At 38.3% G+C, this 13257-nt stretch overlaps 1 protein-coding gene across 3 annotated transcripts in view; it reads right to left on the reverse strand.

Annotated features, from left to right (window-relative positions):
• Positions 1–13257, reverse strand: part of kdm6a (lysine (K)-specific demethylase 6A) — a 221999-nt gene that overhangs the window by 91153 nt on the left and 117589 nt on the right. For all 3 annotated transcript variants that reach the window (XM_048540308.1, XM_048540307.1, XM_048540309.2), the window contains exon 8: positions 3950–3984. In XM_048540308.1, coding sequence (XP_048396265.1) covers positions 3950–3984 — 35 coding nt within the window. The remainder of the gene's footprint in view (positions 1–3949; positions 3985–13257) is intronic.

Below are 13257 nucleotides of genomic sequence, written 5' to 3' on the forward strand. Positions count from 1 at the left end.
ATTTCCCTGGCAATGAAAACCAACATAAATAGGCATTCTTTACAATCCTATCAACTTGGGTAGCAACTATGTGGGATCTGTGGACGTGGACCCCAAGATCCCTCTATTCCTCCAAACTGCCAAGAATGTTGCCATTAACCTTGTATTCTGCATTCAAATTCACACTTTTCTGGGTTGAATTCCATCAGCCAATTCTTTGGCCAGCTCTGCATCCTGTCAATGTCCTGTTGCAACCTACCAACAGCCCTCCATGTTGTCCACAACTCCACCAACCTTCATGTCATCAGCAAACTTACTAACCCACCCTTCCGCTTCTTTATCCAAGTCATTTATAAAGGTCACAAAGTGTAGAAGTCCTAGAAAAGATCCCCAAGGAACACCACTTGTCACAGAGCTCCAGACTGAATACTTTTCATCTACTACCACCCTCTGTCTCCAATTAGACAGGCAGTTTTGCATTCAGACAGTCAAATTTCTTTGAATCCCAGGCCTCCTTACTTTCTCAATGAACCTACTGTGGAACCTTATCAAATGCCTTGCTAAAATCCACATACATCACATCCGCTGCTCTGCCTTCTATGCGTTTTGTCACATCCTCAAAGAATTCAATAAAGCTTATGAGGCATGAGATGCCCCTCACAAAGTCATGCTGACTATTTCTAATCAAACTGTGCTTTTCCAAATAATCATAAATACTGTCTCTCAGGATCCTCTCCAATAATCTGTGCACCACAGAAGTAAGACTGACCGATCTGTAATTCCCAGGATTATCCCTATTCCCTTTCTTGAACACAGGAATGACATCTGCCACCCACCAATCATTTAGAAATTTTCACACAGCATGTAGTGTGTGTATAGAATGAGCTGCTAGAGGAAGTGGTGGAGGCTGGTGTAATTATAACATTTAAAAGGCATCTCAATCAGTGTAAGATTAGAGAGAATTTAGATGGATATGGGCCAAATGCTGGCAAATGGGGCGAAATTAATTTAAGATATCCGGTTTTCGTGGGTGAGTTGGACCAAAGGGTTTGCTTCCAAGCCAAATAGCTCTATGAGTAAGTACTCCCACAGATGTTGGGCAAAACTTGATGCTTTCCCTCGAGGTCAGAAAGTCTGTTGCCATTCATGTTCTAGGCTCACACAGACTGACTAGGCGACTAAACTATTACAGAACAATTGGCATGTGTAAAAATGCACAATAGCAAGAAGGCAATTTTTAAGAGGAAGAGGTGAAAAATCGCAAAAAGCAAAATAGAAAGATAGTCTTCTAGAACCAACAAGCATGCACCAGTATTTTGAATATTACTTTGCCTACAGTCAATTCCAATTTGTAATTAATTACTCAATTAACTTTGCATTTTTAAACAGTGATTGGCATTTTCCATTATTAAGATACAAAATGGGGGAGTATGTTTCAATATTATTTATTGCAAGTTTGGGTTTCTTGTTTTTGAGTCAGTAACTGGTGGGTTTGTGTGTCTTAAATACTTAACTTCTAAGAATTTATGTCGCTATGGCAATTTCTTTTAAAAATGGCTTTTGAGACTTGGCATTAGAGAGAACGAATGCATGGACTTTTGCTCCTTTTAGAATGTTTTGTGATTCAAAGTAAATAACAAGGCCTCAAGAGCCTGATGGAACTTGTTTTTAAAAATGCATGAGGGAATAGCCATAATTTAAAAGGAGTGAGATTATTTTGGTGAAATGTTAAATTTTGGCTAGTCCTGTGAGATGCTTGGTGTAGAACAGCTGTATACATCAGTGCTCCTAAGGATGGAAAGATGCATCATGATCTAGATCACCTTTCAGTAAAGTGAGTATTAATCCCAGAATGTAAATGTTCGGATAAACCCCGAAGTAATTGTTTAAAGCGGAGTGCATTTAAAAAGTTGCATAACTACTCCAGGAAGAAGGTATCTGCAGTTCCAATCTAAAGACTGCATTCACAAATTACTCAAACTGAGGTATCTGATACAGGACTCTAGTACGAGTTGCTTCCATTCAATTTACAAAGGACTATTTTTGGTTTAATTTTTTTTAAAACTGTGTGATTAGAATTTTTAAAATTTGTATTGTAACATGATGGATTGATCTATTTTATCGTCAGTTATTTTGTTACTAACTTTCTCTCACATTGTTAAAGTAAAATCAGCAGCTCTGCCGAAGACTACTTTGTTCACACTAAAACAAATCAAAACATGACATATCAATCAGATTCCTGACTGAGATCCAACTTGTCTGATAATATCATCAGTTGGGATCATAACATAATATACATATGCAGATACACTGCTTTATCCAATACATGAAACTATAAAGTCTATTTATGCGAAACATGTTCACTGAGAATTATTTTTCATATTCTTATTCCTTTCCATTCTGTTCAAAAAATGTAAACATTAACAGTTTTGAAAAATTAAGCAGATTTCTTTAAGTGATTACACTATCATGTTGGCATGAACATAAAGTATGCCAAATTTTTTTTCAAGATTGTTTTGACTGTTTATTAAGCGTGATCTTCTAACACATGGTAAAGGCAGTCACAAAAAGTAAGCTTTTATCTTGACAGATAACCTGAGTAAAAAGAGAAAATTTCAACTAAAATTCTGGCAACTGCAATGAGCAACTAAATTTTCAAAAACAGCTGATTTAGTTTTAAACAACCATTATGTTATTTCTTCTGTAAACTTGACTGTTGAAGTAAGTAGAGTACCAGTTAGCACTCATTTCCAGACTTTATTGCCTGATGTAGCACCATTATGCACTTAGACAGTGTAATGAGGAAGATATGCAAATGCAATGAAGTTGCACTGTCTGTGGAATGATGGCCCCTCTAAATTTCCCCACGGGTGCCAGTAAATGTTATTTAACGATAAAATGGAGTTTCAACCAATGCTGAACAGAGAAAAGTGAATTTGGTTACAAATTACAATTAGACATCCATTTAAAAGCTTGAGAGAAGAATCTGTATTGTAAGAACATTACTTCGTGGCAAATACTGATTTTTTACTAATAACTTTCGCATTTGCAGTCACTTTAATGCTACTGTATTTTTAAAAAGGGTGAGCTTTTTATGACATTTTGTGTAAATCTAAGTTTTGCCAGCTGACCAGTTATTTCAGATATTTAAATTTCCAGACATTGCAGAATGTTATTATTTGCTAATTGATTTAACTAATTTAGACAAATACATTCCAGTCCGTTACTAATGTCTTGAAATGGAATTCAATTTGTTTAGTTACTGAAAATGGCTTTGCAAAAGTCTTAGAAAACTTCACCAGCAAGAGCAAAATACTAGCCATATTATTTAATTTGCAAATAAATCTTGCGTTGAGCGATTATTTAAATTTTATAGATGAATTTGCTTAAATAACACCAAAAAATTCTCAGGGACTAAATTACATTCACATTAATTTTCTTGAACAATATCTTAAACCGTTTAGCCAAAAAAAAGCTCAAGAAAATTCTACTATACTGCATCAACAAGGTGCAATCTTAAGAAAATGAAATATTACAACTTTCATCATAAATACAAATTACAATTATATCTGCTTCAATTCTGATTTTCCATAATCTAATGAAATCTATGAAATGTGGGCAAACTACTTCATACTGTTTTAGAGACAAAATACTGCTCAATTTGAGAGGCAAGATAAAGTGTCAAACCAAAGTTGATTTCTGTAAATTTATGAAAAAAAGTCCAAGAAGAGATGAGAAATGGAATGATATCCACACAACTCCAAAATCAGAGCTGAGTGAACCTGAAAGATTGACAAGTCTTAAAATATCTTTCTCTCTCCACAATCAGTATCTCTATCCTTCCATTTTGTTTTTCCTTTTACCCATTAGCCAGTCTCACCACCTCATCCCATTCCTCCCCTCCCCCATAGCTACCACCACTTAAATCTAACTAAATTGACCAAAGAGATGCATTTTTAAAATCACTTACCTGGATTTCATACAAGTGAGCAACATGGAACTGAACTGCAAGGGAGAGAAAAAAAAAGTAAGCATTGTAAACTGTTTCTTTTTTCAATCACACGCAAAATGAACAATTGTATTTTGCTTTTTAGAAATTTTATTATACTGTTAATTAGCATGATATTCAGTTGACAGTAAATAACCAATACCAAGGATTTTCTGAAAATGCAACAGCCACAACAGTTCTTCAATTAACAGAATTTCTACAGATGACAGCATAACTCATTTAAGCTGTAATAAACTATAAAAGCACTTCTTGTGAATAGTTAAATTTCTGAATATACCAGTGGATTTCTAGTAGAGAACAATAAGAGGAGTGTCAGAGAAAATACCACTGGGCAAACACTATATATTAGTGGAATTCAAATGAAATAACCCAGTATTACTGAGAAAAAGACATTTTGTAAGAAGATTTTCATCTCAAACCCACTGGGGCAATTCACAATACCACCAATTCAAGGCAAAAATCAACATTTACGCTGCATGAGAGGGAAGTACTACTTCATTGTTAAGTGATTAGCAATGATTGATGAAGACATTGCTGATCAGTGTCCAGTTATCATCCACTCCTCTCTTATGCAGTATACATTTTGTTTACCCCTTGAATTGGCATTCTTTTGACTGAGTGGGTGTTTACTTTCAGAAATAATCAAGTTATTTATTTCAAAATTTCCATTTTCTAATAAGGTTGTTTCAAAATGTTAAACTGCTGTGTAAAGGCCGTGTTTGTATTTTATTTTTGGTTGCAAATTGGATGGAAAAAAAAGACTTTTACTAAGAACTGTGGAAGCAACTGCCACAATTTTAAAGAATTAAGTTAATTTTAAGTCACATTTACACTGTTGCTTTGTTTAAGCAGTGGGGCAAGTGAGAGGGGAGGGGGCAGTGGTGTTTGCACTATCAACACTATAGGTCAGAAGTTCGTAGTTACCATTACAATCCATTTATTTGTAATAAAAAGTGACTCTTGTAAAGTAGAGAAACCTGCTCCATGTTTTCTGTTAACTTGAGTTTACCAGATAGGTAAACAGGGGATTTATAAATTTGAACAAAATCTTTAGCTTTTGTGACAATTCCAGAAATAGAAGGGCTTGATCTCCAATGTGCTTCCTCAGCAAAGTGTCACAATAAGTAATAATTTTGATCCAAACTATTTACATTTTGAAGCAATTTTCTTCGGATTCTTTTGTTTCTGCATTAGTTCAATGTCAGATTTATGTACAGAATTTTAGTCATGCGTTTGTGTTAATAAAATTCACAACCCACAGAAAACGTTAAGGAAGATACTGCAAGGGTCTAGAGAGTGGAGGAATGTTAGACATTTCACATGAGAAGAGTTTTGTGGGAGTTACAGGAGAAAAGAAACGCAGACGTTAACAAAGTGCTGAGTGTCATTTGGAAAACAAAAAAGAAAATCAGCTTTGTGGGAACTGGCTGCAAGGCTGAAGTCAATACTGTATTTCTACTTTCACAGTAAAAGCAAATACTTTCATGACTGCGAAACTGGTTTCAAAGACCATCTTACAATGATTTCTCAATCAAATCTGCACAGGGGTAATAGTAAGGAAGGTGGATAACAGCAAATAATTTTCTATGCCCGCTAAGTTAACAAACTACATAAAAATACCACTAATAACTCGGTGACCATGATTCAGCAAAATCAGGGGAGTGGGTGAAGTTAGCAAGAAGACATACAAACAATATTCAGGGTGAGGTGGAAGCAAGGTCAAATGACTGTGGTAGCAGAGAACAATCAAAAGTCATAACAATCAAAACGTCTTGGATATTTCCACATTGGTTATGAAGCAAAATGAAACTACATGGGATTGGGGGTAATACACTGGCATAGATTATTGCCTCCCTCCTAACCAAGTATCAGAGCTTAAGAGTAAATGGGTCTTTTTGGGAGTGCAAGGCTGTGACTAATGGTATACTGCAGGAATCAGCATTTGGGCTCCAGTTACTCTCGGTACGCAATGATCCGATTTAGGAATTAAATGCAATAGTTTTAAATTTGCTGACAAAACAAAACTAAGTGGGAAAGAAAGAGTGGCAAACAGGAAGTAAAACGGGTTCAAGGCAATTTCGACAAGTTGACAGCATGGACATAATAAACTATTTGTCATGCATGACTGAAGTTATCCACTTTAAGAGAAACAAAAGCAGTGTGCTAGATAAATAATGACAGATTGTGAAATATTTGTACAAAGCTCCTTTGTGCCCTAGCACACTTGTCACTGAAATCATGCAGGTGCAGCAAGGAATTAGAAAGGATAAAAGTTATGTTGGTCTTCATTGCAGTAAGGGGATTGAGTATAGGAGCAAGATTATCTTACTGCAGCTGTACATGGCCTTGGAGAGACCATAGGTGGAGAAGTATGTGCTGTTTTGGTCTCCTTACCAAAGGGAAGATATACTTTAGACAGAATGCGGCAAAAGTTCAGACAGATAGCTAGAACAGCAACCTTGTCATGAGGACAGACAAGGTCAAATGGACCTGAAATCTCAGGAAAATGAGGGAGGATCTCCTTGAACCGTATAAAATACTGCTGGGAGGTCAGCAGGCCAGATGCAGCATGCAAGATGTCGCCCATGGCTGGAGGATCCTGAACAAGAGTTTATGATCTCAGAAAATGGAGTTGGCTATTCTGGCCTGAGAAGAGGAGAAATTTCTTCAGAAGCTGGTGAACACAATGTGGTGGGATTCTCTACCACAGAAGGAAGGTCAAATTTGCTCAAGGAAGAAACAGATAGATTGAGAAATTAAAAAGATGTTAGGTACCAACAATATAGGCAGAGTGAGGGAAGAGGTTCTGCTAAGAGAATATGAGCAGTTAGGGGCTAAATTGAAAAGCAGAAACTAAAAGGTAATAATGTCTGGATTACTACCTGGTCCACAAACAAACTGGCTCAGGGTCAGCAAGATTGAAAAGGTAAATGCAAGGCTCAAAGTTTAGTGTGGGAGAAATGGGTTCAAATTCATAGGATAGCGACACCAGTACTAGGGAAAGACGGCACTATTCTTATAGGACAGGTGCCAGCTGAACAATGCTGGGACCGGAGTCCTGGCAAATCACAGAACTAGAGCTTTAAACTGAACAGCCGAGGAGTAAGTTCAGTAGGAAAATTATGGAAAAAGGACAGAGCTCAGGAGGTATTAAAAGTTTCTGGAACAAGAAATAGGATAATGTACAGAAAGTGTCACAAATCTAACTTCGGGCACAGCAGATGAGCAGATAACTATGAGAGGGGGAAGTAACCAACATAGAATGGAGGGTGCTCTACTTAAATATATGCTGTATACCAAAATAAGATAAATGAGCTTGCAATGCAAACTGAAATTGTATTATGTTGCGAGTATCACAGAGACATAGCTTCAAGGAGAACAGGGCTGGGAACTAAATATCCAAGGATCCTATCGAAAAGGCAAGCAGATGGGCAGAGGGGTTTGGGGTTGTTTTATTAGAAATGAAATCAGTAAGTAAAAGAGGATCGCAAATGTTAAAAAGAATTGATGGGAGCTGCGTACAGGCCTCCCAGCAGTAGTCAGGATTGGGGAAGAAAATAAATCAGGAGACAGAAAAGGCATGTAAGAAAGTCCCTATTATAATAATCATGGAGGACCTCAATACACAAATGGACTTGGAAAATCAGGCTGGCAGCAGATCTCAAGAAAAGGAATTTGTGTGATAGCAGCTGGTTTTTGTGGAGCAGCTTGTGGTACAGCCCACTAGAGAATAGGCAATTCTGGATTTGGTAATGTGTAACATGGCAGATTCAAGGGAGCCTAAGGTGAAGTAACCCCCAAGGGACAGAGACCATAAAAACGAGAGGGACAAGCTAGAAGCAGATGAAATTGAGTTACAATTGAATACAGGTAACTACAAAGACATAAAAAGGGAGGAACTAGCCAGAGTTGACTGGAAGGGGAGCCGAGCAGGGAAGATGATGAGGCAGCAACGGCAGGAGTTTCTAGGGAGGTACTCCAGAAATTCATCCCAAGGAAGAAGAAATACAGTCATGGGAGGACAAAGCAAGTATGGCCAACAGGGAAGTCAGGGATAACATAAGAGCAAAAGAAAAAATGTACCACATGATGAAGTTTAATGAGAAACCAGAGGATTGGAAAGCCTTTAAAAAAACTGCAAAGAATGACTGAAAAAAGATCAGCGAGGTCGAAAACGATGGAATCTATGGGTATGATAGCTGGTAATATAAAAGAGACACGAGACTGGACATTGGACCACTAGGAAATGAGGCTGGAGAAATAGAAATGGGGAAGAAACAGCAGAGGAATTGCACAGGTACTTTGCATTAATTTTACAGCAGAAAACCTCAAAGGGATATCAAAGGCAAAAAAGTAAGAGGGCGTAGTGAGTGTGATTCCATTTACTAAGGTGGTGGTGCTGGGGAAACTGAAAGGTCTGAAGGATAAATAAACCACCCATACTACACCCAAGAGTTCTGAAGGAGGTAGCTAAGGAGATTGGAGACATACTGCTCATCTTTCTGGAATCACTGGGATCACATAGGGCCCCAAAGGACTGGAAAATGGCTAATGCAACACCACTGTTTAAGAAATGAGGGAGGAAAAGACAGGGGACTATACACTGGTTAGCCTGACCTCAGGTCCAGGTCATCGGTAGAGACAACTGTTAAGGATGAGATTGCAAAGTACATGGAAGTGCATGGTAAAATAGGGCTGAGTCAGCATGGCTTCATCAAAGGGAGGTCATGCCTGATTAATCTGTTAGAACTCAACAAGGAGGTAAAAAGCAAGTTAGACAACGTGATTTATCTGGATTTCCCGAAGGCCTTTGAGTGCTGCACAGGAGGCTGCTAAATGAGAGCCCATGGTGTTAGGGGCAAGGTGCTGGCATGGAAAAAGGATTAGCTGATTGAAAGAGGGCAGAGAGGTGGGAGAAAGGGATCTTTTTCAAAATGACAGTCAGTAACTAACTAGTGAAAATCAGTAGGTGTCCATATTGGGATTATAACTATTCATGTTACACACAACTGATCTGGATTAAGAAACTGAGGCCATTCTTGCTAACTTTGCAGATGACAAGGATAGAATTGTAGAATCCCTACTGTGAGAGAAGAGACTTTTTGGCTCAAATTCTGCACCAATTCCCTGAACAGCATGCCACCCATAACCAGACCCTGACCCTATCCCCGTAACACCATGTTTACTTTGAATAATCCATCTAGTCAGCATAAGTCTAGGTCACTACAGACAATGTAACATCGCCAGTCCACCAAATCTCAACATCTCGGGGCTGTGGAAGAAAACTGAGGCATCTAGCAGAAACCCACGCAGTTACAGGGAGAACATGCAAACTCCACACAGGCAATCACCCAAGGCTAGAATCAAACCCAGCTTCCCGGTGCTGTGAGGCAACAGGGTTAATCACTGAACCACCACCATGCCACCTTCTGGTAGTTGAAGACTTAGTGTTGAGGGAGCAGAAGGACAGGTTAGGAGAGTAGGCAAAGAAGTGGTGAATAGAATTCTATGTGGGCAAGTGTGGGGTTATGTACTTTGGCAGGAAAAAGAGGCATAGGCTATTTTCCAAATGGGAAAGCCTTCAGAAATCTGAAGTAGAAAAGGACTTGGGAATTCTAGTTCAGGATTCTTTTAAGGTTAACATGCAGGATGAATAGTCTGTTAGAAAAGCAAATACAATGTTAACATTCATTTCGAGAGAGCTAGAATACCAGGAATGTACTGCGAGGCAGTACAAGATTCTGGTTGGATTACTTTTGGAATATAATGAGCAGTTTTGGGCCCCATCTCTAAGGAAGGATGTGCTAGCATTGGAAGGGGTGCACAAGAATGATTGACAGGCTTGTCATTTGAGTAGTAGTTAAGGTCTCTGGGTCAGGACTTGAGTTTATAAGGACTAGGAGGAATCTGATTGGAAAACTTAACGGAATACTGAGAAGCCTGGAAACACTGAAATGGAGGCGATTTCACTAGTAGAAGAGACAAGGACCTGATGGCACAGCCTCAGAGCAAAGGGACAATCTTTTAGAATTGAGGTGAGAAGAAATCTCTTCAGCCAGAGGTTGTTTAAGCTCTGGAACACATTGCTGTGGGAAGATGTGCAGACCAAGTCATTCAGTTCATTTAAGACAGAGGGTCATGATTGGTAGGGGATCATGGATTCTGGGTAGAAGGCAGGAGAATGGGTTTGAGAAACATGTCAGCCATGATGAAATGGCAGAGCAGATTCAATGGGGTGAGTGGCCTAACTTTGCTCTATAACTTCTACAGGGAGAGAGAGGAGTGTAGTGCTGAACTACAGGATCTCAGTGAATAGCAGACTGAAGTCAATGTGCCAAGTGGCCTACTTGTGCTTATATTTTCTTTGTTTCTAACAGAAAAGATACCGGTGCTTTAAGCAACAATGCCTCGTCCAGCTTAACAGGGATCTTTACAGAAAACCCACTTCTGCCTTCCCACATCATCATAAACGGATTTTATTTCATCTGTACACAAATCATTTAAGTGACAACGGAGCAGTAAATGTCTAAAAATGTTGCCTCTACTGCGCAGGGAAGTGGATAAAGGTCACTGCAATGTGAAATAAAGTAACTACGCACAACAGGGAAAGACCAAATGGAAGAGCAGAGGGATAAAAAAGGCAAAAAGAGAGACAGTTAAGAGGAGTAGGCTTGATTCTAACAAACCAAAGAGGAAACAGCATAATAGGGAAGAGTTACTTGCCTGCCACACAAGGTGCATTATACAAGACATAAAATATAAATTGTGCTAAATAATAAGAACTTTGTGTGAAATGTATTAACAAACTCCAAGAATAAACATCTGCCTTGGTCACTCTGGGATTCTAAACAAAAAATATCTTTTTAATGTGTTTAAAATCCAACAATGTCCAAATTTAGCTATTGTAGATCAAGGTAAGAAACATCAAGCGGCATCAACTAGGTTGGAACTGTTTACCACTACTGCCTGGTGGACTGTAATGTAGTGTACATCAGAAACCAGGAAATTAGAATTGCACGTGACAAGGATAATGCAGTACTCATTGTTGACTTCAGTCACAGGGATGGAACAAATCTAATGAGCACTAATATCGTAGGAGTGGAAGCCTATCATGTGTATAAGATGGTTTTCTATGGTATCTACCAAATAAGGAGGTCATTTCAGATCTGGTATGTGATGAGAAAGGACACAATAATTTTGTAAAAAATTCTGGAGGGAAGATTGGCAATATTGATACTTTTCAAACTTAAATGGAAAATTCTATGTAGCTCAATCCAATGCCACTAGGATCTTAAATATAAACAAACAAAATTATAAAGGTAAAGGGTGATGACTACAGACAGGCAATGGCTAGTATTTCAAGAACGAATAGGTTTTACAATAAAAAAATACATTCATCACAGAATATGTGAAACAATTGTAATTAACAAAGGAAGTTAAAGATGGTATTAGATCAAAAGACAGACAATAAGTTGCCAAAAAACTGAAGTTTGGTAGCATTTCAGAATTCAAAGGAACGAAATGAATGAAAACCAGCAAGAAAGATTTAAGAACAACTGAAAGCTTCTCTAGGTATATAAAAAGGAGAACAGAAGAAATATGGGGAGTGAGACATTTATCCTTTAAGCCTGCCCTGCCATTCAAGATGATCATGACTGATCTCACGCAGGCCCTTCAAGCGCTCTTTTGTGGCAGCTCCCGAGAGCCCTCAAGTACCCAATATTTCAAAAAGTCCATCTACCCCCTCTACAAATACTTTCAGAGATGTAGTCTCCACATCTAACCAGAGAACCGGAGAAGGGTCACGGGAGTCAAAATGTTAATCTCTCTCCACAGTTGCTGACAGACCTGCTGGGTTTTCCAGCAATTTCTATTTTTGGTTGAATAAAGGTCCAACATATTTAGCCATTTATGATAAGCTATCTCCTTTACTGCAGGAATCACCTAAGTGAATGTCTTCTGAAGTCCAACATCAGTGCAATCTTTCTTAAATATGGCCAATAAAACTGCATACAGTATTCCCAGGTACAGCCTTAATAACACCTTGTACAGGAAGATCTTCCTACTTTCGTAATCTTCTCTAGGGAGTGGATTTTAAAAGTCAAATGAGAGTAATGCAGGCTGAAACAGGAAACTTTATAATGTGAAATGGTTGAGAAATTAAACTAATCATTTGTGTCTGCCTTCATAGAAGATGCAAGAAATGTCGAAGTAACAACAGTCCAAGGGACTAGTGAAAATGAGGAAATGAATGAAGTTAGCATTAGTAAAACAAAAAAAATGGATAAATTAATGGGATTGAAAGTTGACAAATACACAAGACCCAATGATTCCAGAATGTTGAAGCAGGTGGCTACAGTGATGAGAATGCATTTGTGAACACCTTTCAATATTCTGTAGATTCTGAAATGGTATCTGCAGATGGGGAGGTTACAAATGTAAACACTGTTTTCGAACTGGGAAGGAGAAAAAGAACAATGAGCTATAGGTTTGTTAGCCTGCTGCTAGTAGAGAAAATATTAGAATCCATTGCAAAATTAGACATTTACCAAATAATTTTTCTGACTGGGCAGAACTAACATGAATTTATCACTGAGTTCATGTTTTACAAACTTCTTGGCAGATTTTCTTGAGAACATTACTAGCAGAATTGAAGAAAGGAAATCAGTGAACGTAGTATAGTTGGATCTTCAGAAGGCTTTTGACAAGATAGTAAGATTGAGGATTGTCAGATCAGTCATGATCTCACTGAACGCCAAACTTGATAGACTAGATGACCTACTTCTGCTTCTTTGTCTTATGGTCTCTTAAGATTGCATACAGGAAGTTAGCAAGCAAAATTAGAACACATGGGATTGGGGGAATATACTAACAGAGCGAGGGTGATTAATTGAAACAAAGCAGTGTGAATAAATGGGTCATCTTGAAGTTGGCAGACTGTGGCAACTTGGATATGAAGGATTAGTGCTTGGATCCAAGCCACTCACAATGTATATCAAAGATGTGGATGTGAGGAACAAATGTACTGTCTGCAAATTTTCAGATGTCACCAAACCAGATGGGAATAGCTTCGAGGAGGATGCCAAGAAGTTTGAAGGGGATTTAGACAGGCTAAATGAGTGGGCGAGAAGATAGCAGATGAAATATGAACAAGTGTGAGGTTATCCAGTCTGGCAGAAGGAACAGAGAAGAAGAATATTTCTTGAATACCGAGAAATTAATTGCTGATGTCCAAAGGCACCTGGATGTCATTGTTAAGTCACTGAAAG

Source organism: Stegostoma tigrinum, chromosome 12, assembly GCF_030684315.1.
Source record: "Stegostoma tigrinum isolate sSteTig4 chromosome 12, sSteTig4.hap1, whole genome shotgun sequence".
NCBI classification, from domain to species: domain Eukaryota; kingdom Metazoa; phylum Chordata; class Chondrichthyes; order Orectolobiformes; family Stegostomatidae; genus Stegostoma; species Stegostoma tigrinum.